This window comes from Mauremys reevesii, linkage group 20 (genome assembly GCF_016161935.1).
Source record: "Mauremys reevesii isolate NIE-2019 linkage group 20, ASM1616193v1, whole genome shotgun sequence".
Taxonomy (NCBI): Eukaryota; Metazoa; Chordata; order Testudines; family Geoemydidae; genus Mauremys; species Mauremys reevesii.
In genome coordinates, this window is record NC_052642.1 from 5,817,946 (window position 1) to 5,844,034 (window position 26,089).

The 26,089-nt window shown below is 49.7% G+C and overlaps 1 protein-coding gene across 4 annotated transcripts in view; it reads left to right on the plus strand.

The window, feature by feature from the left end:
• The window catches only part of LOC120387254 (NADPH--cytochrome P450 reductase), a 60,736-nt gene that overhangs the window by 23,136 nt on the left and 11,511 nt on the right, over window positions 1-26,089 (plus strand). For 3 of the 4 annotated variants that reach the window (XM_039507695.1, XM_039507696.1, XM_039507694.1), the window contains exons 3-9: window positions 14,520-14,568; window positions 15,478-15,606; window positions 16,830-16,979; window positions 18,270-18,394; window positions 19,384-19,473; window positions 21,762-21,860; window positions 24,937-25,053. In XM_039507695.1, the coding sequence (XP_039363629.1) occupies window positions 14,520-14,568; window positions 15,478-15,606; window positions 16,830-16,979; window positions 18,270-18,394; window positions 19,384-19,473; window positions 21,762-21,860; window positions 24,937-25,053 (759 nt within the window). Of the gene's footprint in view, window positions 1-9,876; window positions 9,939-14,519; window positions 14,569-15,477; window positions 15,607-16,829; window positions 16,980-18,269; window positions 18,395-19,383; window positions 19,474-21,761; window positions 21,861-24,936; window positions 25,054-26,089 lie in introns of those variants that run through there. The other variant, XM_039507697.1, reaches the window with a different exon arrangement.

Genomic DNA, 26,089 nt, shown 5'->3' on the forward strand with positions numbered 1-26,089 from the left:
TGATCCCCTTCCTCGTTACATAGTCGCCCTGTGGTGATCTGTCCTTTCAGTGTCTCAGCACTCTGGCCGGGTCACATGTTCAAGTCTAATTTTTTTGGGTTACACAGAGTCCAATGATGAAGTCTTCAGAAGTCAGCGAGGGCTTCAGGGCTTCCCCCCCTTGCATCAGGGTCTTGGGTGTGGACCCTCTTACCTGCAGGGTCTTCCCAATTTGGTTTCTTGGTGAGTGATAGACTTCTGTCATTGTCTCCTTTTTAGGGGCTGGTAGGGGAGCCTCGGCCCACCCTCTCCACTGGGCACCGATGTGGGGCCCCAGTGATTGGCAGCTAAGCCCTGCACATTGGGGTGCTCTCCAGCTGCCTCCCTGGATCACTTCCTGCCAGTGCCCTCTCTTCCCATAGGGTAAAGTAAATAACTGAACACACAGATAAAGTTTCTGACCTTCAAAAAGTCACCAGTCCCTGCTTTGCAGGCTGAGTCAGGTCAGTATCGCCTGGCTTCAGTCAGCAGGTGCCCCTGTGGTGTTCCTTCCTGGGAGTTCAGGGCACAGGTCAGCTCACCTCTGTTGTGTCTCTGCCACGGAGTTACTCGGCTTTCCTTTTTACCAGCCTGTGCAGGCTTTGCAGATGTGTGTATGGGGGTGCTGCCTGGGCCCAGAGAAGCTCCTTAACCCTTTCTTCTCCAGCGTGGGGTTTGTGTGCCCCATCACATACAGTCATAAAGTTTCTCCAGTTCCCCTCCTTTTCCCCGCCTCACACTCCTCTGTAACGTCTATGTTACGTGAGATTAGCATGTAAATCCTATTCTTACCAGCCAAGGTGGGAAAGCCAGGCTGGCCTCATGCCTCTGGGATTCCAGGAGGGGAAGAGCTGGCATTCCCAGCTACCAGAGAGTAGTTAGGTGGTGCCATCAGTGCTCGTCTTTACCTTGTCCCACTGAGTTGTAGGGTGGGAAGGGGGGGCTTGCCACTCAGAACTGAGCCATGTAGAACAGGAATAAAGTCAGCCTCGGTGCCAGCCGTTGTACCTGGCCTCTGCTTTAAACATACTTCCAGAGTGAGGAGAGAAAAGGCTGCTCTGTTTGGTTATTCTCTTCACTGTCATCCACTGCTTTGATTTCTGCCAGCCTGGAAGGTGAGACACCAGGAATCAAATGAATTTCCTGGGTGGCAGTGTAGATTCAGTAGACTCCTTCCCATGCAGCAGCAATGGTATTGCCTAGTATTGACTCCATCCACTAAGGTGTGGGGTTGATGTCTCCAAAGGGATCCTCCTTCAGAAGAAATGTGATGTGGGGCCGTATGGGCGGAAGGAGGCTCTTTAACGGGTGGGGGGAGGTCGGAGAAGCAATGATCACTTAGACAGGCCTTTGTTTGGGGCAAAGAGCACCTCACAAAAGGTTGGCATGGTGGGGTAACATCAGGACATTTTTCTTCATAGTTTCTAGCATAGAGGAATCATTAACAGAACTAATCAGATGACCCACGGGCCTGTGACTGGAATATAGAGCTGGATTAACTGAATGCTTTTGAAACCCAAAGAGCCAAATTCATGCCTCTTGCAAGTGTTTGCGATGCCAGTTGTGCATGCTTAGAGGGCTGCCCCACATCTCTCTGCTCTTGACAGGTATTAGAGGGAGGAGGATTGTTAATGATTGTCTCCTTTATTTATTTGTGGGCCGTTTCACCTTCTCTTTGTGTTGCACTTGCCCGTCTCTGTAACACCTCATAAGAGCAAGGTGGCGGTGCTGGCCGATGAATCACAATGGCCCACATCCTGGCTGTTACTCCCCTTACTGGTGCCAGCCTCCAGCAAGACAGGAGCAGCCTATCTGAACGTATCAGGCTGTACCTGGCACTGCTTAGCAGTCGCTTCTGTCTCTGGCCACATGAGCACCACATCTGGGGAAGCTCCTTTATTAGTTACTGAATCCGAAAAGCACTCCAAGCATTCAGGGGTTTAACCGTGACTTGTCTTCGTGCCTGACTTTCTTGGGCCTCAGATATCTGCCCTACAACGTGATAACTCTTCTAGATCCGGGAACGTATTGAGAGCGCTCGCCCTGGGCCCAGTATTCCCCGGTGTTAGTTGGGGCTGGGTCTCAGTAGTGCGTGTACCCCTCCAGCCAGTTCCTTAGTTCTCCCCAACAGCATTTTTAGTCATTGTCCTTTTATTTTCTCCTTTATAAACAAAGCCCAGCATCATTAATGCAACCTTAAAATCAAGGTGTCAGACCCACAAAAGCTAAGAAGTTCAGAGTTCGAGTGCACATGTCCATTCCCCTTCAGATATGTGTGTGCCTAGTGCCCTAGAATCAGGGATTTTCCCCTTAACGTTACTGGCACATGTGGCTTCTGTTGCCTCATACTGCCGCATGATGGTATAAAGGGTGGAGCTGCCCTGGACCCCCTCAATTCTTTCTTACTGCCTGTGATCGGTAACCGGAGTGTGTTGGCTTCCTTCTGCCAGTTTATCCCCTTCTGGGGAATCTCTCAGCTTTACCATAAATAGTTGGCGCTTTCTAGTTGTTTAGATGAATGTATGTTTCATTTGTTGCTTGGATTGTTTTATTGGCGCATCAGTTCCTCTTTTGTACCGGGCGCAGACCCCCAATACTAGGGTATGCCGCAGTCTCCAGTGTTTAAGCCTTGTGCTGGCTGCGAAAGATCTGTGCCGGTAAGTTATCCTCATTTCACCTGCCTAAAGCATCTCAGCAAGGGTCACATTAGGGACTGCTGCCAAATTTGCAGGGACTTTCAACCTCAAACAAAGAGAGCCCGAGATGGAGGCTGCCCTGCATCCGCCTTCCGAGCCTTACCGCTTGGGGCATGCAGCACAGGGTGGGTGCGGGATGCCTCTCCGGACAATGTCTCGGGATGTCGGCACCAGTCCCCTTCCCCGTGCCAAGGAGCTGAGACTTAGCTCAGCTAAAAGACATGGGTCCCTTGTGCTGTCCACCAGTAAGTGCTCAGGAGGACAGAGGAAAGGGCCCTTTGGCAAGAGACGCTCCCCATGCCGACCTGTTCGCATCAAGGCTCTGGTAACTGATCCCTGCCGTGGTACCAGCTACTTCTGCGCAACAACATCCACAGCAGGAAAGTATCTCTGTACCAACGATGCCAGAGGCACATGTGGCCTTACGAGATCTACTCTGCCTTTGGGTGCCAGACTCACTGATGGTACAGGAGGCAGCTCACTCGGTGACAGTGCATCCTCAGGCCCCAGCTACGGACCTACCTGAAGCTAGTAAGTTGGCACTGCCAGGGGATAAAGCCTCCAACCTCCTGGCATTTTCTCAAGCGGTGCAGTCCTGGGATAAACCTACTTGGATATCTCCGAGCTATGTACCAGTAGCTCCAGAATGGTGTATCTCGACCTCGGCACCGCTTGGTATGGCACCACTGTGATCGGCTGGCTCGGGAGTCTTGCTCAGAGCCTGGGGTAGGCATTTATGCCCCTTGCTCTTGAGAGAGATGACAGCACTCCTCTCCTCTGTCAAGGGAGTTTTGTTGCTGGTACCCACCGGAGGTACAGAGACACTCCAGAGAAAGGAAACCTTACTCAGGGTTGGGGTCCTATGCTGTACCAGTGGCATTACCGGAACCTATGGAGCATGTTTCTAGTTTCCAGATACTCCCTGGTTCCTCAGCCTCCTAGGTCTCCTACCACGCTCCATGAGGAGTCCCAGGAGGATGTTTTCGGTACCGAGCAAAACGCTCAAGGCCTGCAAGCTTTGGAACATCCACCCACTACACAGCAGGAGGATCAGCCTCAATCTCCTTTGCCTTTGACCTCACCTGGTGAGACTGTAGCTCCTAGAGACACTTCACTGGTCCAAGATGACTACAGGGTGTACCAAGGCCTTTTCATAAGAGTTGCTTTGGTGACTTGGCCTCTGTTTTGGAATGAATTTCACCTTATTTGTGAAATAGAAATGATTTGCAAGGTAAATATTTTGTAAATTGCAGGTCCCCAGTATTCTGGTGGGGTCTGTCATGCAGTTACAGAATGCATACAGACAAGGAGGCTGAATCTTGGTTTCTGCCCAGTTTCCTGCCTTCGAGTGGTGTTAAGATCTCAAATATGATGGTGCATTAGCAGTTTGGGTGGAATGGGTTCCTCTCCTTGTCCACCACGCACCACTTCTTAGGAGGTCCCATGCTGGTGATGAGTGGTGCCTTTTCCTTTGAAGCATCCTTTCTCTACTGCAAGAATTACAGTTTATCGCAGAATGCCTGTGGAAAGAAAGGTCCATAGCATGGTCAAATGAGCACCCCTGACACAAGGCGTAAGTAGTCCATAGATGCCTTGTGTTGGCCCTCTGCACAGAGGTGAATTTCAGCAAGGGTGCCATGCTTCTGTTACTGTGAATGTAATGCCAACTCTGCTTTAGGCACTAGAAATGAACGTTCGTCTCTGTTTATCTTTCCCAAACTCCTGGATCTGCTGCAGAGTGAGTTAACCGAAGGACAGGGGTTCCGGGTGAGGCTGGTGTTTCACTCCTGTGCTCTGATGTGGGTCCCAGGTGAAAATGAGTACACTGGGCTTCATGGTAGTCTCTCTTCGGCCACTGCTTTAATCTCACCTCGGTGTTAGGCATCACTGAGGCCGTGCCTTGCAGTTGCTGGGCTTTAACTCCCCCATGTGGATGCTGTGAGCATGAACTGAAAGGTTCCTAGTTCTCATTCATGTAATCCTGTCTGAAGAGGACGATGGTAACATGGATTAGAAACCTTTCAGTTCGTGCCCGCAGCAGCTGCACTGGGAAGTTACAGCACAGCACTCCATCGCAGCAGTGTAGACAAGCCCTGAGTCTCTGCTCAGAAGAGAGGCCGGGAGTGAGGCGGATTGTGAAATCCCTGGGGTGAAATGTCACATGCTAACAGAGGGGAAACAGCATGGCTTAGTAACACAAACCCTAGGAAAATGGATCTCGTCGGGAGGAGGAAAGTTCACTTCCTGGCTAGAAGTTTAAAGGAAGGAACCCACATTGTTTGCAAGCATCTTGCAATGAAGTCACTGTATGGGGCAAAGAGGTTGTGTGTGTGTGTGTGTGTGTGTGTGTGTGTAAGAGAGAGAGAAGCAGCTGGTACTGTGCATGGTCGTTATTCACTAATTGTCATCTGTCCTATCTTCAGTCCTATCCTGTGAGTTTCCTTGGACCATTCAAGCACGCCTCCCCCCACCACTGGGCTCCATTTTGAATGGTGTATTTAGAGTGACCAGATGTCCCCATTTTTATAGGGACAGGCCTGACATTTGGGGCTTTGTCTTATATAGGCCCCTATTACTTACACTTACACTTACACACACACACACCCACACCAGCCTGATTTTTCACACTTGCTATCTGGTCATCCGTGGTGTATTGCGCCAGCCTTCATCTCTGGGGAGTTTAATAAGAACCAATCTATCATGATGGCAGCTGGAGTAGCCAGGGAACTCAAACTGGGACACTGAACTAGATTCCTAATCAGTAGCAATTAGCAGCATCCCTAAAGGACTTCACGGAGTCTCTGGCACTTCCCATTTGATGTGCACTGAAGGAAGAGAACATGCCAGGGTCATAGGAGAAACCTCTGTCTCCCATCCTCTATTGCATATCATGGGATGGCCAGCAGTATTAACCCGATTCATCTCAGGCACTGCAATGAGACAGAGGGCAGTGATGGCCTCTCAGATAGCTTGGCCCTGTATTAAGGCTTTAACTGTAAGACCATGGCCCCTTGGCTGGAAGGAGCATCCCAAAGCCCCCTCCCTTTTATCTGCAAGAGTCTTGTTGCCCCTGGTTTTATATTTTTGTTTGGAGAAGACGATTTGGTGTTTATGAAAGTGAAGGCACGAATCACTTACTGGGGCGGGTGGTTAGTGCAGTGAGCCTCTCTCCTGCCCATAAGCAGAGACTGCTGGCATTGTGAGGCTCTTTATTTATTTTTGTGATGTTGGCCAACTCTTTTCTGGGGCTGAGAGCCGCTGGCCATCTTGTAGGGCCTGGTTTTCCCCCCACCTTCACCCCCGTCCTGTGCCTTGTCTTGTCATTTACATCTGTGTAAAACACTGCTGTCTGGGCGGCAGCTTTTCACACTCACTTTGCACAGGTGTCCGTGACTACACTAGTTGCAAGGCTGGGGAGAATCAGGCTCCAGATCTCATCAGGACCGTCTCTGAGATGAGAGGAGCTCATGTCCTAGCAGCCCTTCTGTGTCTCCCAGCAGAACACGCCATCCATTCCGCACTGAACGCCAGGCCCGTCTGGGCTGCTCTGTATGGTGGGAGCATCCAGCCACGCACTTTCTGTTCTTTTCCCTGCTAAACCTGGGCAAGGCGGGTGGACTTTTAGCTCGGAATGAGGCTTGAGGTTTGGGGCCAGTGGGAGTCGGTTCACGGGGTTTTCACCCCTTTATCCTGCACTGTCACTTATTCTCATTCTAGCACTTTTGCACCGTTCACACCACGCTGTCGTCCTTGTGTGGCTGCACTGGTGCTCACCAGCGGGGGTCATTGGGGGCTGTGGAAGAGCAGTACCTCCAGTTTTCCCTTGAAGTGGGAACATCTCCTGCCCACTGGGACATTGCCCGTTTCCAACAGCTGGAATGCAGCTCGCAAGGTTGCTCCGTGACTGGTGTAGCTGGCACAATTGCATGTTGCGACTTCAGTAAGTCTGATCTATTCTGATAGTAAAGGGGGCTGGCAAATGAGCCTCGAAGTGGCTTCTTCCCATGCAGTCCAGAGTCTGCTCTGCTGCCGTGACTGGCTGAGGCTTCATAAGGCATGTTAGCAAATTGCCTGGATGGTTTCACTAGTTGCCCGAGCCATAAGCCAGCGGCACCAGAAGCTGCGTGCCTGCCTCCAAAGGCAAAACTAGAGGCTGCAGCTGGACTGGGGCCATGTGCTTGTGGGTGCAGCTCCGTTTTTAGGATAGTTGGAATCTGGAGGGAAACGAATGAGCGAGGCTGTTTTATCTGGGGATTTACTTCCCTCCCATCCTCTAGCCCAGGGTGGGGGTTTCCTACTTGATAAATATGCAGAATCAGTCTATCAGTTACGGCTAACTCTGGCAGCTAGCCTGGCCCTCTTGATGGGTTACCCTGACCCTGATAATGGATTGACTAGTCAGCCGTCCTCAGCTGGTATATTAACCAGGCAGGACTCAGAAGGCCTGATCCTAGTAAATGCTCAGCACCCTTGACTCACTTGGATTTCAGAGCAAGCTGCAATTGCTCAGTGCCTCTGAGAATCAGGCCCTCAAGGGCAGTTGGCTCTTGGGTGAGGCTACCAATGACGTAAGCCGAGACCTTTATCGTTACAGTGTGTTGGGTTTATTCAGGGCTGGGATTTTCCGCCCTCTCCTCTTGTAACCCTGGCTCAAAGAGGCTCCGTCATCTCCCTCTGGTGGTGGCAGACGTCATGGCTGGCAGAAGGCTTCCTAGGTTGCGGGGGGAGGGATAGCTCAGTGGTTTGAGCATTGGCCTGCTAAACCCAGGGTTGTGAGTTCCATCCTTGAGGGGGCCACTTAGGGATCTGGGGCAAAAATCTGTCTGGGGATTGGTCCTACTTTGAGCCGGGGGTTGGACTAGATGAGGTCCCTTCCAACCCTGGTATTCTATGATTCAGGTTGCATTGTCTTAATACCACTCCTCAGACTGTTGTGGGCATGTTTGTCCTATCACAGTATAAAGTTGCCATTTGTTTCCTACCTCTCTCAGTTCAACCCGTAACCACAGCAATGCCATGCTTTTGTTTTTTAAAGTCATGAAAATCAACATAGGCACATTACACTTGTTGTTTCCCTTGGTAGATTTCTTCACTGTGCTTTGATTCACATGTCACTTACCAATCTAACCCTTGACTGGCGCTAAACATTTGCGACAGGGCTGTGTCCATTTAAAGAGAAGAAAAACCAGTTGCTTGTCATCTTCCTGGGTATAAGCTATTTGCTCAGCATCCACTGGGTGTGTCAGGGCAGTAAGCATTGAGTTAGGTTGCTGGCTCTCTGTTGTTGCAGAGTCTGTCTGTGCTGATTATGGAGCAATTTAGTGTGTAGCCTAAACTCATGGGATGGAATTTAATCAGTTGCCATGATGGATGGAAGAGGCCGGATAAAAAGACCTCACCTCTGCCCATGAAAGGAGAGAGCTATAGATTAGTCCAAAAGACACATTGGATATGAACATGCTACTACTTGAGAGGTGGATTAAATCCCAAATTGAGATGGAGTTGTCAGTAAGTGAAGAATTTGAATAGTTATCCAGATTTCAAAGGGGATAATCCCTAGATGCCCTGCTGGAGAAAATGCTGCAGATCAAGACTCTTCTCTAATTGCATTGGGCTAGAGGTTACAGCCTGCCCAGATCTCCAGGCAAAACAAACTGAGCAGTGGAACCAGGAGTTGGGAGGGAGACTGGAGATGTCTGTGCACTGTTACTTCCCAGAAGGATTTATTTAGTATGAGCTGCTGCTGGGATGTTCAGATTTGTTAGACAGAAAATGTTCTCTTGATTGTGATAATGCAGAATAGGATGTGATGGTTCCTTGGATCACGTGTGGTGGGAGTCTACTACTGTGTTTCTGACACCAAATGCTGCTGTTGAGATTATTATGATCACTAGGGAAACAGTGCTTGAGCCAGAGATCCTGTTCTGGACAGTCTGAATTGGATGGAGAGCATCCAGCAATACATGCAATGTGCTCCGGTAGGAATGGCAGCATTCTGTCACAGTACAAAAGACTGTGTATAAATGCACAGTATAGTTGGCCGTTCATGGCAGGCTAGCACAGTGAAACCTCGAGAAGTGCGCTTGCATTTTGACCATTCACAGACTTAATTGAAACCGTTAGGGTAGCAATCCTAGTGCGCCTGCTCTGCAGATGTCATTAGAGAGGAATGTCCCTTTGATCTCCATGGGCTCAGGGACCAGTGAGTATGCAACTTGCCTTTGGGTGGAATTATTGGGGAGCTAGCTCTTTGCAAGGCAGCATATGCATTTTTCGTGATCTTAGATTTCTCGCCATGCCCTAGTGCATTTCTCTGCTGTGGTATTTGTGAGACGGAGAATACGTTGAGACAGGTTAGATGATATGTAATTATTTTCCATCTGTCCTGCAGCATTATTTGGGACAGAAACTGGCTTATCTGTATCCTCAAATGTTAGCAAGATTCATTCCCTGTATTTAAAGAGCTTCCTGGTTTTAGGAATTGTTCCAGTTTCTTAGCTTGATTAGTTAACTTATTGGGGGCGGGGGGTGAGAGAGGGTGAGAGAGCGAGACCATCTCTAATTTAATTTAATATGACCCCAAAGGGAACAAACTCGCTATGATCAATACAGCCTTTCTTCCTAATGGATGGCACTACCATAGTAACATTCAGCACTGCCTCTCTGGTGTCTGGAATCGCTTCATTCACCCTACATGGTTTCCTTTTTAAAAAAAATGAAAAAAGCGGCTATGATATAAACTGTTGCTGAGGTAACAAGGGTACATGGGAGGGAGTTTTATGCCCCCTTCCATACAGAAGAAGGGAAGTTGCGGGGGGGCGAGTGTGCTGCAGAGAATCATGGGAGGTTTCATTCTCGACTCCTAATTCCTTTCTGCCACTGCTGCCAGATGTTGCAGTTTCTCAGGGTTGTGTGGATCTGCTTGGTAACTTTCAAAGCGTCCGGCGAGAATCCTAGTGAACTGAACTGCTCCGACCATGACCTGTGCAGGGACTTGGCGTGCGGGCTGCGCTCTCCGTAACAAAAGGAAACGGGCGATTTGGCTTTAAGCTCCGAGAGGTGCAGAATGGAAAGGCCTGCGTGCACATTTTTCAACAGCTAAGTTAAAATCTCTCCCTTCTCTGACGGATACAAAAGCGGTGGGATTCTTTTTGTTTGCCTTTCTTCCGCCTTAACCATGGGATGTCTGTACTCGGTCCCGCAAGAGGACCTGGCTCTGGGGAGGTGAGTCAATCTTCCATATCCAGCAAACTGTAGCTCTTACTCCCAGGACCGTGTCTCTCTTAAGAACTGCATGTAATTGTATATTGATCTCCCTGCTGAACTCTGAGGGCAGGAAGAGACGGGGAAAGGAGGTTCTGCCTAAGGCATGCTACTCAGACAGAGAAGTACAAGAGACTGCTCGCTCTCTGTCCAGCGGGGCGGAGGGTGTTCCTGTCTTTTTCTGACTCAGAGCGACATCTGGACCTAGGATCTTGTGCTGAAAAATACGTACAAGTTAGTGCCATTGGGGGTCCTAAGGAGGAATATTTTGCCCCCCCCCCACAATACATGCCAATAATAGGGGGACCCCATGAGCTGCTCCTGGCCTAAGCAGTTGCTTAATCTGCTTATGCCTAGTGCCAGCTTGCAAGTGGGTGACTAAACAAGGCTGCTGCCTTGGGAGCTTTCTGACGGGATGTGGATGGTTACGATCTGGAGACTTCCAGACCCTCATCAGGCTGCGTTGGCGTTTCTCTCTTTTGAACTGTTGGCTTTGAACTCAAACCAGAGGCAGAGTCTCAGGGAGGTTCTCTGCATTTTTGGATGTTGGTAGGAAGAGCGAGAGAAGCATAGTCTGTATAGTTGTATATTTTAAAGATGTAGGTTAAACTGAGTTAACACCCCCTCCCTCTGCCCGGTTTCTCGCTTGTGGTACAAACCATACCATAGACTATTAGAAAGAAAAGAGCATTGTACGTACTGATGGTACTTTTCACTCCTTAGGTTTACTGGTTTGGTTCTCTCTCCTTTGGGGCAATGAAAATAGACGTCTGGTATGGCTTTTATCATCAGTTTCTGTTCATTTTCACATGCAGGGTCTTGTGCTCGATCAGGGTGCTGCAGTGGGTTGTAAAAACCAAAACCTGTTGTCTTCAATTTGTTTGGTGTTTATGGCGCGCCCATCACCACAGTAGCTAAACGCTAGATGAGTGTGTATCCAAGTAAGATACACAATCTACATACTGTGTATGGAAACATATTTTCTTTTGGTCTTAAGTTGCGTAACAGCTTCTAACAACCTAATCCCCTGATGGCTTTCCCTTAAAATTGGTCTGTGTATGTTACAATGTCTACGTGGATCTAATCATTGTCTGATGCTGGTTTTTCCTAATAGCTTAGACTGCCCTGCTCAGTTCTCTCTCCCCTGACACCTAACCTGTAGCTGCCAGGGACTTATTTCTTGCAAAGAGAACAGGGTCCAGTCGGAGCCTAGTGAGGGGAGCTGTAGCAGTTCATTATTTTGGGGTGGGGAGAGGAGGCCTGGAGAGAGATGCATTTGAGCACATCCCCAGTGCAAAGAGGGCTTTAGACACATTCTCTAGGATCCCTCCCTCGGGGCCATGCGGGTTAGGAAACTGTTAGCGAACTCTGCACATTCTCACACGGTCAGAAGCCAAAGCCTCTTGTTTTTGCCCAGAGGCTCCTCTCTTCCCACGGGAGACCCAGCCTCGCATTCTTCCACCGTGAAAGGGAAATGGGAACGCGTCCCATGTTCCTCGCTTCCTGCGTGCGGCTAAAGCCCCAGGCGGTGAATGAGAGTGAGCAATCGGCTGGCACTCATCCTGCTGTCTGGGAAAAGACCCCAGTGTCTAATATGACTATAGCTCTCCTGGGGTTCCCGGGTCTGGATTGCATTCTCATATAGTTTATTTCTGTTCACTTCCAGAGTCATCTGGGTCGCTTACACCAGTGTCACTCTTGTGAGGTCAGTGCGATTGCACTGGTGTGACTGAGACCTTGTTTATACTGCCTTTCTAGCCACTAATGTCCCTAGTGTAGACACTATTTGGACTGGGGCAGTTTGTCCCTGTTTCAAAGTGGAGCAAGCTGCACTGATAGAAACTGCACGATGCTAGTATACGTTGTGTCTATATCAGTGGCTGAAATCCCTGTGTATACAAGGCCTGAGAGGAGACTTTAGCCCTCAGACGGCAGCAGCCTCCTTGCAAGGGATTTTTGATAGCTCTGATCAGTAATCAGCCTCCAGAGAAGCACAGCTCTGTTCCAAGGAGGTCTCCAGGTGTTTGGTTCTTAGGGTGCGTCTATACTGTGATGAAAGATCCGCAGCCGGCTTGGGTCAGCTGACTCGGGCTTGGGCTGCAGGACTATAAAATTGCAACGTAGCCATTCGGCCCTGCGAGCTGTAATCATCTGGCCCAGGCTCTGACACACTGTCCTGTGGGTATTTTTTTATCACAGCAGTGTCATACCCCTGGAGGCTTGTGGCGCTGGCTCATTCTGTGAGCAGAGCAGCCGTTTCCTGCACACCCAGTCCCTGGCTCAAGTGGCAACCACAGAAGGACACAGGCTTGTCCTAGAAGCTTTGTAACGAGGGGCAGCTGCGCCTGTGGGCTGATGTGCCTGCCTTCTGAGTCGGATGTTGTGTTTAAAACATACTTTGCTCTAAGCCTAAACTGATGAAAGAGCATCCCTTTACTGCCCCTGGAGAGAGGCAAGAACTTCATCCTTCCCTCCTCTTGCCCTGCGTTTTCCTCAGCCCTGCCCCATGGACAGCGCCAGGAAGGGGATGTCGGTGCAGGGCAGTCACGAGAACCCCGTCGGATAACGAATCTCAGAACGGATCGTTTCAGCCAAGAGGCAGGAAAGGACGTTTGAAGGGACTCGGGTGGAAATCCATCTGAATTGGAGGCCTGTGTTGAGCCGCAAGGTTCCGAGCTCACGTCACATCGAAGTTTGCCTGAGACGGGGAGGGAGTTCTGGGGAGCTGTGCAAATTGGAACGTCTGTTCGCAATAGCGAGCAGCTTGTTGGCTGGATTTTGAGATGAAGAAGCCCTGGGACTGACCAGTCGGGGTCCTTGAGGCTTCCTGAACGTAGGGACTGCCAAACCAGAAGAGAATAATTGCACATCTAGTCTGGTAGCATGTCTCCAGCAGTGGTCATTGCCTGCCGGCCAACACTTCAGCACTGGTGGGAGGAGGGCTTATTCCCGATCCCAGACTGGGGGTCAGCTTTTACTCAGGCCAGGTCTATAGTAGGAGCGCTTTGCTGGTACAGCTATACTGGCAAAGCACTTGTAGTGTGGACGCAGCTTATCCCAGCAAAATTGCGCTGATCCCAGGCCCCCATCCTTGCTGAGCGAAGCAAGCTATGCTAGCAAAAGCCCAGTGTGATCAATAGAACTGCGTCGGCTCTGCAGGGTTTGCCCAGCACAGCTGTGTCGGTCAGGGATGTCTCCCCATCACACCTCTGACTGATCTAGCTAGGCCATCCAACGCTGGTGTCGTGGCTAGGGACTTAGAAGCATGAGTAGCAGCCCCTTGTAGTTTGTATCCTAGCTAGCTCAAGTGCAGATGCTGCTTTTATTCATATAGGTGACTAACTGTGTTGTTTTTTAATTCTTCCTCCACTCAAGCACTTTCTTCCTGCTGCAGTGAGTTCAGTGGTTGATGTTGCATAAAAGCATTTCGATTGTTTCCCTTGTATAACTTCATTGAGCGCCTTCTGGGACTGGTTAAATAAAAGCATTTGATTGAGCATCTCTATGCAACTTGCTGTGGTTACAGACGTCTATCAGAGCTCTGCTTGCTAGATTAAATAGTCCTTGGGCTAGATTTACAAAGGGATTTAGGTGCTTGAAGACGCAGATGGGCGCCTAGAGGGATTTTTAAAAGTGCCAAAGTGAATTAGGCACTTGACTCCCATGGGCACCCCAACCCCAGTGACTGATTATTTCTGCTGTCCTTGTCTGTCTGTCTAGCACCACTGCTCAAGGTGAGGGTGTACCCATGGATCCATAAAGCAGTGATATAATCTCAGTGGCTAGGGCAATTAAACCAAGAATCAGTGTCTGGGAGAGAGGGAGCGTCACTGTTCACTGTGTGTTCTCGGTTACCAGTAACGGTAGCTTGTGAAGATCAAGGAGGGAACGGAAGTAGTCAGGCCCTACCCCCATGAAGAGGTTTATGCATCCAATATAAGTGTTTCAGTCTCAATCCATAGCTCAGTGTTCCCCAGTCTGGGGGAGACACCGGGGAGCAGAATGTTCATGTATCTGCAGCTAGTTCAATAGATCTTTGTAATCCTGAGTCTTGTCTGCATTTCAGGGTGGGGAGCTTAGGAGCGGGGAAACAGGTGTGCGTGTATGAGTGTAAGTTACTGCCCATCTCCTTTGGGGCTGACTTTCCCCTCCCCATCCTTCCCCACCCATTGGTCTCCCCTGCACGGGTCATTTTGAGGATCATCCAACTGCTGGTGCTCTTGGAATGGGCTGATCTCATCTCTCAGGGTGGCGAGGGAAAGTCCTCTCTGCCCCATCACTCCCATCCTGCTCCAAGTTCCAGGTAAGTAGGATCTCGGGGTTGTTAATGCATCTGGGCCCTTGTGAATGGCAGCAGGACATGTTCACCAGGCCGCTCTCCTCTGTAGCCTTATCCCACCTCTATGAAGCAGGTCTCTTCCCTAGCCATGTGTAGCAATCCCCTCAGCTCCTCCCCGACCTACTCCATGCTCGCCGACTGCCCCATTCCCCCTCTCTTCGGATTACGCATCCATTGAAAGGGAGGCCTTTGCTGTCTTTCAGAACATCCTCGGTGAGGGAGAGCAGCTTTGTTGAGAAGATGAAGAAAACGGTAAGTTTTTTTTCCTCCTTTCTGAGGCTGTGGAAGGAGCAGGGTCTTCCTGTTCAGCCGGCATGGAGGGGATGGAGGCCTCTCCCTTCCCTTCCTTTCCAATTCCTGCCACTGTTCCTGGCACTCTGGCGACAGGCGGGCAGCTTCTTGTGTGAGGTACTGGACCCCTCCAGCGCTGAAGAAGCAGGAGCTGCTTAGCAACTGAGCTGTCTAGCTAACATCAGCAGGGAGCTGCTGGGAGATGGATTCAGTCCTGCTACTAATGAGCATCTTTGTGCAGTAGCTGAGTTCTGGAAGGCCAGTAAAATTAAATAAAGGGGGGGGGGCGTTGGGGCGGGGGGAGATCAGGGCTGTTTCTAGAGCACTCTGCAGATATCCTTTTGTACTAGACAGATGAAATCTGCCTCTCTGAAGAGAGAGGTAATTCGGGTGAGGGCTCAGCAGCAAAGGGAAGTGTAATGTGAGGTTGGGGTCAGGAGGAAAATGGTGCAAGTCCTTAAACTCACTGGCTGATCGTTATTTATGGTAGCACCCACGACGCGCTTCCCAAATGCTTCGGAATGACCAGTTCCTTCTCCAAGGAGTTCCTACTCGAAGGAGCTGTTCTCCAATCACACACTGTCATCGCTCCCCCAACCCCCTCCACAGAATAATCACGTGTCACATGTTAGCAGGTTTCCATGGTGGATCTCAAAGCACTGTACGAACAGTAGTTTAGCCTCCCAGTAGGTATTACACAGAAGCCCAGAGATGTGATTTTGCCCAAGTTTGTGTCGGAGCCAGGAATAGAATCCAGGACTCCTGACTCCCGGTCCTTTCCTTTAACCATGACAACACCCTCCTCTCCCCTGAACTCCAGTGACTGGCCAGATTAGCAACTTGTGTGTAATTGGGTCTCTGTCTTTCCAGGGGCGAAACATCGTGGTGTTCTATGGTTCCCAGACTGGTACAGGAGAGGAGTTTGCCAACCGCCTGTCCAAAGATGCCCATCGTTACGGCATGCGAGGCATGTCAGCAGACCCGGAGGAGTATGATTTGGTAAGTTAAACTTCGCTGCATACAGCATCTTTACTCCATTATTGAATTCCATGTGTGCGAAGAGTACATAAGTGGTGCCTGCGACCGGCTCTGATGCAGGGCACGCAGAAGGGACATGTTATTAATTAACGAAGAAGGGGATGAGCTGTTAGCATTGGCTGCTTGCAGCCATTATTAAGTAACTGTGGGCCCAGTAAGATACGGCACAGCGAGATGAGGAATGTGTCCTTGAACCATTTAGTGCTAGCAAAATCAAGGGCCTTAGCCCCTGAAAAGTGATGTGCTGCTTGCTGTGGGACTGAGGAGGGGTCACCACCTGCTTTACAGGGTTATTCCAAAAAGGGGCGTAATCGTGAACTGAACTAACCATTTTTAGGCTCCCCCAAAGAGCCAGACCTTCCCGTCTGCTGGGAGGAGAGATTGGGCCAATGGATTTCTCCCTTTCTGGCAGTGGGACTGAAGGGGGAATGGGGCAGGGCTGTGAGCTGCAGAGCTTGGGCGTGCTCTGGGGCTTCAAGCAGCTGCTTGGCTTGATTGTGCCGGAGGCAGGAGCTGAACAGGGCAGATCATGCTGTGCCGTGAAAGGGTGGGAACAAGCAGGGAGCTGGTGTGGGCCGTTTGGAAAGAATGAGCCAGCCACCTCTGGAGAGCTTGCCCGCTCTGGTCCGGGTTCCTCCATTAGCTAACCTCAGCCCGCTGAAGTGAGACCTCTGTGACCTTGGCATGACAGTCAGGTGCGCTACTGAAGAGTGTAGAAAATAATAAGCTGCTTACAAAATGAAGTGAGCCAGAAGCCCTCTTCTGAGGCCTGGCTGGGTGGGAGGCCACCTTGATCTGAGATGGAATTGGACCCCATACTCTGAGAACCAGTGGGTGAGAGAAATCTCTCTGTTGGGGCCAGAACCAGTGATCTGAAGTCCTTGTGGTTCCACCACCTCCGTATCACAGAGAACATATCGGTTCTGGTGATTTGATACCCTGGGAATCTGTCTCCAGGCAACCTGAAGTGTCCTAGCCGCAATCCTGTTGGTTAACAATGCGAAGTAACACCAAACAGTTGCCACGTTGCACACCAGAGGCAGTTGCATTTCAGTGGTGGTGATGTGAAATCTCTTCCACCCCCCACCCCCCGAAATAACGTTCACAATAATTGCTTTGGGATCTTCGAAGATTAAAAGTGCTACATAATGTAAGGAACGTAATCTCTCTGGCCTTGTTTCTAGTCTGATCTGAGCCGCCTCTCTGAGATTGACAATTCCTTGGCCGTGTTCTGCATGGCTACATATGGAGAGGGTGATCCCACGGACAATGCCCAGGATTTCTATGACTGGCTGCAGGAGACTGATACTGACCTGACTGGTCTCAAATTTGCAGTAAGTAAACCAGCTCCGTGTTACTGCTTATGCCTGTTTTAGGCATGAAAGTTCCCCATGCATATGCCCAAATCAGACATGAATTTACAAGTGAGCATGCAATCTCAATTTGCATGGCTTGCACCCATGACTTGCACATCTGTGTCAGGTGTGCAGCATTGTGTGCCGCACATGTTTGCAAACATGGGTCTGTGTGCTTTAAAAATGACTCATGTCTCCCTCCTTCCCCGCTACATCATGAAGGGTCATTGGATCATATTGCTGCAGACGGCGTCTAACACACACTTGAATGCGAAGACTGTAACTAAGTTACAGGCTACTGTTATTGTTTAGCAGGCTAATTGGACAGCCTTAGGCCAGATATTCTCCTGCAAATTAGATATTCCAAGAAATGTATTATTTCTTTCCTGTACTTAAATCTAATAATGGCTGAGATGGAACTGCCTTACCTACCTCCCCTGCAGATTTCCTGGGCTGGGTGGTACCCAGAATTGCAAAACATGAGATAATCCATTGCTTGGTCTCCAAATTAGGTAGTTTCACCCCAGTGGGGGTATAACGTATGGTACAAACACTGGACAATGGAATGGAAGGGATGGTAGATTAGAGAGCTCTGGATACTGATAGTAGGGGGAGATGTAGGGCCAAGTGCTTTGTTCAGCCCCAGAAGAGGTGCCACTTCCCTCACTCTGTCCCACTCATGTGCCTCAACCCCTGGGCCTGGTGGATAGCGCTCAGGAGACCTGGGTTCCATCCCTGGCTTGACTGGCCCCTGGGGCGACCTTGGGCGAGTCACTTCCCTGCAACATACCTCAGTCTCCCCCTCTGTAAAATAACCACTTTTGAAATGTACTGATGAAAAGTGCTATGAAAGAGCAAGGTGGGTGGTATTCATGTTGTTTATAATGGGAGAGGACATGGCTCATTCGGTGCTGCGCCTCTTTCCTGAGGCTTCTAAAAAGGAGCCAGTTGTGGTGGCGCTTTTTAGTGCGGTTCTGTTCCCCGGGAAACTGAACCCCCCCAGCTCACTTCAGAGAACACCGAATAGTCGGCAGATGGGGACAGCTTTTGGTCACTGTGGATCTGGGCTGAATTTGAACCGGTGACCTACAATAGTGGTGAAAGTTTATAGCCACAGAAAACCTCCCTCCTTAGCCAGCCAGAGCCCTCCAAATGGACTCCCCGACTCCTTTTGATAGAGACTTTATACGTTTACAGCCAATCCTCTTCGGCGTGAGGTTTTTGAATTAACACATTGGCTTCATCTGATTGACTGTCATTCCCTTCCAGGTGTTTGGGCTGGGCAACAAGACTTACGAGCACTTCAACGCGATGGGGAAATACGTGGACAAGAGGCTGGAGCAGCTTGGAGCCCAGCGGATATTTGAGCTCGGCATGGGAGACGATGATGGGAAGTGAGTAGAGTTGGATGTATGGTTTGAGCAGTGGCTGGCTCGGAGCAAGCGCAGCAGGACAGACCATATCGTGTGTGCACGTCTATATAAAACGTGTGAGCGCTTGCTGCGTGTAGTGGAGCTAACTTTCTGCTAGGTAGCATATGTACCTGGCAGGGGTTGGTTGGGGGCTTTACATCCTCACTGGGGCAGAGACCTGTGGGATGGCTGTTTGGTTCGGAGTCACGTAGTTTGCCAGATCCCTTGTGCGTCAGGAGCTCTTTTCATAGAGGCGCTGGGGTGTAGCTTAAATTCTTTAACTTTCAAGTGTATAAACTAGCGGGACCCCTGTGTCTTTCTCAGCCCCCCCGTCCGGATCTGCCTGACACACGGTTGTTACTGTAGCTTTTGATTTGCTTTTACATGCCCGGGTGCGATCACTCCTGTGATTGTCCCAGCAAATGGAAACTTGCATTAGCCCAGAGCCTGCCTTAAGCGTTATCACTCTGAAGTTAAACCTGTTCAATAAAATAAAGGCCTCCTGCAACCTCCATTGAGCTTTCTAGGTAATGTTGCCTGCAGACTCACCCCCTGGGGCTCTGATCTTTAGTGAGAGTCAGGTGCGGAGAGGAAACCTCTGGAGAAAAAACCCAGAAGTGCAGAAAGCATTGCTGCACGTTCTTCCGTGTGAACTGGAGTTCACCAGTGAACATGGGGTCACCAGTATTGCACCAGTACCCTCTTGCATGGCTGCTGCCTGAATCACTGATGATATTGCAGAAGTGGAGACATGGCCCGGGGCTGAATGTGAATTTGTCATCCTAGCTCCCTGGGGTCCAGCTAAAATTAGTTATTTGATGCGTGAACTAGAGGAGGGCAGGTACGGAGCGGAGCACAGGGTGTGGGAGGAGATATGGCATTGGGGTCTCACTGCAGTTTGCTTCCGGAGCACCCCTCTGGCTGTCCAGGACATGGCATTGATGCTGCTGCTTCTCTCCTGCCTTGAACAGCCTGGAAGAGGACTTCATCACTTGGCGCGAGCAGTTCTGGCCGGCAGTGTGCGAGCACTTTGGTGTGGAAGCTACCGGAGAGGAGTCCAGGTAAGTGTGGGAGCAGAGGAGATACCGGCATGGAGTTTTTGCAGAAATCCCAAGTGAAAAGCAGCATTTTGGCATCCAGTTCCCATCCAGGCCTGAGCAAAGACTCACCCCATTGATACTTAAAAGTAGCGAGAAACCTGAAGTAGATTCACCCTTGTAAAGGAGAGAGGGTCCAGTCCAAACATCCCTACGTCCTGGGGTGAGTTTGACTCCACATCAGAACTTTGGCTCCATTTGTTGAGTTCACTACTCCATGGCACAAAACCCTTTATAAATAGCTGTCAACTAAATAACCTGGCAGTGAGTCCAGCGACGCTGCTGCTGTTTCTCTGGTCTCTCTCCTGTGTCTTTCACTAGGCCATCTCCCAGGCGCTACCCTACCCCATTTATCATGGTCTGATAACATTCTTAGATCAGCTGCCATAGCGAGCCGGGCACCGACATGTCATGCTGAACGCTGATTGAACGCAGTCTAGAGCCAGAGCCAGTCAGATGAAAGCTGAAGTCCCCGGTGCCCCTTGCTGAAGGCCTTGTGAAACAAATGCCTCACACCTCCCTAAGATCTGCAGGGGACACACTAAAGTTACCCCTTGGAGGCAGTTACATGGGCAATACCTGTCTGCCTCAACAAGCCCCTGCTTCCAGCCAGCATAGGACAGTGAGGTTGTGCAGGGAGGAGGAGTGTCCATTAGGGGCTTTAAAAGCCCAAACCTTGAACTCCATCCACCGGAGGCAGCTAGAACGTGGCAGCAGCTTTCTGCACCAGGGGATGGCCAGAGGGAAGCAGATTTCCTACGTGGTACCCCCATACTTCACGCCAGCTGTGCCTGGCAGAGGAGCCCCTTGTGCGACTCCGGCCATGGCGCGTAGGCTGCTGACATGGTGCGCTGGTTGGGTCAGCTTGTGAGAGAGAGGGACGAAGTCTGGCTGAAAACCTGTCCTTGCCGCAGCTTGCACCTGAGCCATCGGAATCCGCTCCTGGGCCAGGGCAAAGCTCTGCAGCCGCTCCCCATTAACAGCTGGGGAGACCCAGGGAAATGTCATGTCTCCACACAGCTCCCGGTTGACCCCAGTGGCATAACTTGGGTGGTTTATTCTTAGCCTGCTGAATCACGGATAGAGCGGTGTAAACTCTGACACTGCATGGGCCCCTCAGAGCTCAGCGGGAGTGACGTATGATATCTTTGGCATAGCAAGTGGAACCCACTGTACGTACAGGGAACCTCGTAGAGAGACCACACATCAAGCGGAGCCAGCGCTCTCTCCTTGCCCAACCCCAGTGCAGCCCAAGGGCCTGGACCCGGCGAGCACGTTCTCACTCATGCCTAACTCTTGTCAGCAGGCCCAGCAGAGAAGCCAGGGTGTGGCTGCATGTGGAGAAGGAGCTAACTCTCCTCCCTGGACGTGGCCAGTTATGAGATACCCTGGGGAGGGCATGGATGAGCTTCCCCCCGGCAGTGACTGCACCTGCTGCAGTGTAAAGCGGTGGCTATCGGTCTCCAAAGCTGTCAGCCTGGCTCGTTCCTATCTGCTCTAAATTAATGTATGCAGAGCAAATAAAATGCTTGGGAACCAGACGTTTAATGCTTTGGGTTTTTTAGGAGTATTAATATTCAGATTTTGAGCTGCAGGACAGATGATAAATCCATCGTTTCCCCAGGGCTGTAACTGTTCTTTGCCATTGGGAGATTTAGCGTTGTTTCGTGAGTGAATCCGCAGTAGGTTTGAATTCCTGGCACACTCATTTCCACAAAACAGAGGGAACCGGCTTCCTTTTCTCTCGGCTGTCCCTGTAGTTCATAAACGGGGGACGTTTGTCCGACAGCCTGAAGCTGACGAACTTTGTGTCGATTAACAGCTCGGGAGCAAAGTCCCACAAAGACTGTTTTCCAATCAGTTGTAAAGGGTTCAGCAAAGTTCAGCACTTGGTGAACTTTGTTTTTCCTTTGGAAGCTTCCCCAGGTAGCTCTGGCCTTGGTCTCTTCTGAGTAAGCTGAGGGTTGTGCCAAATTACTAAGTGTTTTTTGTGATGAGCCTGTGGTCTCTAGGCCATTAGACTGAGACTTCTAGATTTGTGTCATGTGTGACCTGAGCAGCTCTGACCAGCATTTTTGAAGTTTAAAATGCTAAAATAACCCATCATGCCACTACTTCCAAAAGTGCTTTCTCTGCATAGGGACGTTGACTGGGAAAAGAGGGTTGTTGATTACACCCAGCAAACCAGATGTTACACACAGTCCAAGCCGTGTTCAGTGGGTCACAGCTGCCTCCTTTCTCTCTTTCTCCAGCATCCGTCAGTATGAGCTGGTGGTCCACACGGACATCAATATGAACAAGGTCTACACTGGCGAGATGGGCCGTCTGAAGAGCTACGAAAGCCAGAAACCGTAAGTACCAGATTATCCCAGGTAACTTTGGCTGAGAGTGGTCAGTGCAGAAAAGTCGAGGGGCATGTCCTTCAAAGCCTGATATTAAATGCTCTGCTGGAAGTTGTCATGTCCCTAACATGGCCTCCTAAAAGCCACATTATTTGAATGTGTGGCTACTTAGAAGTCTGTTCTGGCCTGTCTCATTCTTAAGCCCTGATTTAGTTTCCAAGAGAAAGCATTCTGCAGGCGAAGATCTGACCATTTCATTTCATTCCTGAGTCTGTCCTGATACCAGCTCTGCTGGATTGAGAGAAGCAGGGTCACTGGATCAGAGGCCCTGAGTTTAAAATGATCCGGTAGCTTCAGCACTGCACTTGTGACATTGGTTTAGGTATTGCAGCTTTATCATCTTTATTTACCACTTTCTCACAAGACAGATGCATTGGCAAGGTCAGAACAGAGCCACAAATATTGTTGTAATGAAAGATTGAGGCCTGGGAGGACGTCTAAGGGGGAAGCCAGCTGTCTTCTGCAGGGGAGAGGCATCAGTTTCATGTAGGACAGAAGGAGGAAGAACGAGATCACTTGCAGCAGGGTAAACTCAGGTTAAGTATCAGGAATAGCCGTAAGGCTCAAGCTGCCAAGGGAGGCTCTGCTTGGATAGTCAAGGCTAGACACCCATTCCTTAGGGATGGTGTAAAGACAATGAGATCAGGCCTGTTGAATTGCAGCGTGATGGACGGGGTAAATGTCCCACTAGAGGGCCCCTTCAGATCCAAGCGATCCGATGATCTGGTTTTCCATGCTACCTGGAGGAGCCATTTTGGGCTGGTGAGAGAGAGCGCATTGATGCATCTTACAACACTTGCCAGCTTACAAGATTGCATCGTACTAACTTTCAACTCATTTAGGGGGGTGGAAGAAGAGAGGAAGGGTGGCGCAGTGGGTTAGGCACTAGACTGTCACTTGGGAGATCAGGGGTCAATTCCCTGCTTTGCCACAGACTTTGTGTGTGACCTGGGGCAAGTCACTTAGTCTTTCTGTGCCTCAGTTTGCCACTTTTATAGTTGGGATAATGGTACTGCCCTCATGGGATGTGGTGAGGGTAAATACATTACACTACAGTAATGGGGGCTATATAAGTACGATAGATAGATAGATGGAGGGGGTGGTAGGAGCTTCCAAGCCATAGCTTAGCTGCCCTTCTGGAATGGCTGTTCCTGAAAGGAAGTCCCAAGTAGCAGCACTGAGGGATTCAGAACTCAGTGTGTTGTGAGATACCCTCTGTTCCCTTGAGTGTAGAAGGCAGGTGAGGAAAAACCATGTGACTCTCAGAAGACCCATGCACATGTTGCAATGTCTATTGAAACATGCTCCAGAGGGGGTGGGGACAGCGTCACCAATTTGCAGACAGAAACTAGCGCTTGGCACAGAACCTGAGAGGATGAAACCCCATGAAAAGTCCATTGCATTTTCCCTGCAGTGTCTGTTTAACCTTCAGAGGTTTGGCCCGGTAAAACGGCGAAGCTGCAATCCAACAGAAAGTCATCTGATACCAGGTGCAAGGTCCTCTCAGTAAGGACACTGGTTGTTCTTTCCCTTAGGCAATGATCCTTTGCGCTGGCTCATGAGCAGCGCTGCATTTGGTAACATGGACTCTGGCATGTGTGAAACCGGAATGCTGTTGGTGGGAGAAATGCTAACTGTGTTCAGGTCACAGGAGCGGCTTTACCTCTTGGGAGCTACAGGGGAATTGCAACACTTAGAACAGGCTGTAACAAAAAAAAATCCCTTTCTGGTACTTGCTCTAAATGCTAGAGGCCATGTTTTTAACCAGGGCTTTTTAACAGTGTGCAGATTTGAGAGGCTGAATGCTAATTTAGCGTCTCAAACACAGGTCCAGTCAGGAGATCAGGGGTCTGTTCTTGGCTTTGCTAATCATTGACTCTGAGGTCAGAAGGGACCATCATGATCATCTAGTGTGACCTGCACGTTGCAGGCCACTGACTTGCTGGATGGTCTTAGAGGAAATTGCTTCTGCACTCAGTTTTCCCCATCAGTACGAGGGGGTTTATAATCCTTCCTTATCTCACCTGGGCATTTGGGTTAAATTTGTTAGTGCAGATGAGCTGCTCAGACACTATGATGATATGTGCTCTAGAAAAGCCTAAATAATTAGCCTTTTAGTGCCTAGGTACCTGTTGCATCTTCATACCAGGTAGTTAAAGTGTTATGTGCTGGCATCTGCCTCTGGGCAGGAACAACCTTAGAGGCTGGATTTGAAGCCCTTTCTTTGTAACCTTGATTAAAGCAGCACCTGTTAGCAACTTGGATTGGGTGGGCATTCTGCAAAACCTATTGATTTTCCTTGGACTTTTGGGGAGGTGGGAGATGCATGAGAGTGAGTAAGATTGGGAGGGAGCTGGGGATCGCTCCTCTCTTTGGTTTGGCTACTTTCATGCTGTTGGCGAAGATTCGCTGCTAGGTTTTATTATTTTTGTATGGACTGTTTTAAAGTTTATGAAAAGAACCTGGACCATCACATCTGTAATTGTAAGTGGAAAGAGACTAATTTGTAATTTCCCAGGCACCTGCTTGTAGACTTAATCCAGGGAGCTCTGCATTCATCCCCATGGGTCAGCAATCAGGCTGTAGGTGGTGACCTGGGAATCTTCTAGAACCAAGAGGTGCAAAGTGGGATAGTGTATTCGTGCCGTCCAGGGAAGTGGGAGTGTCAGATTGTGGTGGGAACAGTAATATTAATACCTCAATATAGTGCATTTCACCTGTAGATCTCAAAGCACTTTACAAAAGAGGTGATATCCGCATTTTATAGATGGGGAGACCCATAAGTAGAAGGACCTGGACAGGGAAAGTCTTGTCCATTAATGTTTTCATGCTTCCAAGCCAGCCAGCTGTTACTCTGTGTAAAGTCAGCTACTGACCTATCAAAAAAAAGAGGCTCCATTAGCAAAAGGAAGAAAACGAACCAGAAGATCAGTGCAGTTGGGTGAAACGAATAGTGCGTTAAGTTGCACAGAACAAGGATGCTGTGAAGTCCGGTTGTCAATGGAGTGCTTGCTGTTCCCTCCAGCCCGTTCGATGCAAAGAACCCTTTCCTGGCGCCTGTTACCCTGAACCGAAAGCTAAACCAGGGCGGAGAGAGGCACCTCATGCACTTGGAATTGGACATCTCTGGCTCCAAAATCAGGTACCCCTCCACTCGGGGGTGTTTTCCTCATCCTGGGACGAGGTGGGGGGACCACAAGTGAAGCTTGGGAATTCATGTGCCTGACTCGTCCAGAGCTTAGAATGGAGGCTCACTATTGCGCTTTCTGGCCCCAAGGTTCCTTTGTGGTTTTGGATCAGGATATAACTGAATTTTTATCGCTCTCCTTGCAGTTATTTCCTCCTGTCTTAAGTAGTGTGTTGTTTTGTCACAGAACGGCTGCCGGGTTCCACCCCAGAGGTGGCTGTGTGTGTTGGTAACAGTTGAGGAATCCCTATAGCTGCAGTCTAGTGTTCTTTGGGCTCCTTCAGTAAATACGCTAGAAGAAGAGAGCAGCATAATGGGATCAATTCACTAATCTTTTTGGCCTCACTTCAAACAATGCTGGTCAGGCATCCGTCTGTGATGGGCTGAACCCCCTGAGATATTACCCGAGGTGCTGAAGATATCCCTGAGCCCGCCTTTTTCTGCCAGCCTGGGCCCCCTTGAACCCTGTCTTGCTGAGCCCGGCTCTTACGCCTCCTCCAGCAAAGCACACAGGCTGGGCCCACCCCAGCTGCAGAAGATACAGATGCTGAGATCTGCTCTGGGAGGACTCAGTTTAAGGGACACTACAACACCCAGATGTTCACCCCTCTTTGGGGTACAAGCCCAAAGTTATATAAAGTTCGCCCCTTCCCTTGAATTGGACGAAGGTATGCACAGCTCCCCGCCCCCCGGCTTAGAAATTGTATAAACTGGGTTATACGATAAACCAGGTGTCAGCAACCTTTCAGAAGTGATGTGCCGAGTCTTCATTTATTCACTGTAATTTAAGGTTTCATGTGCCAGTAATACATTTTAATGTTTTTAGAAGGTCTCTTTCTATAAATCTATAATATATAACTAAACTATTGTTGTATGTAAAGTAAATGAGGTTTCTAAAATGTTTAAGAAGCTTCATTTAAAATTAAATTAAAATGCAGAGCCCCCTGGACCGGTGGCCAGGACCCAGGCAGTGTGAGTGCCACTGAAAATC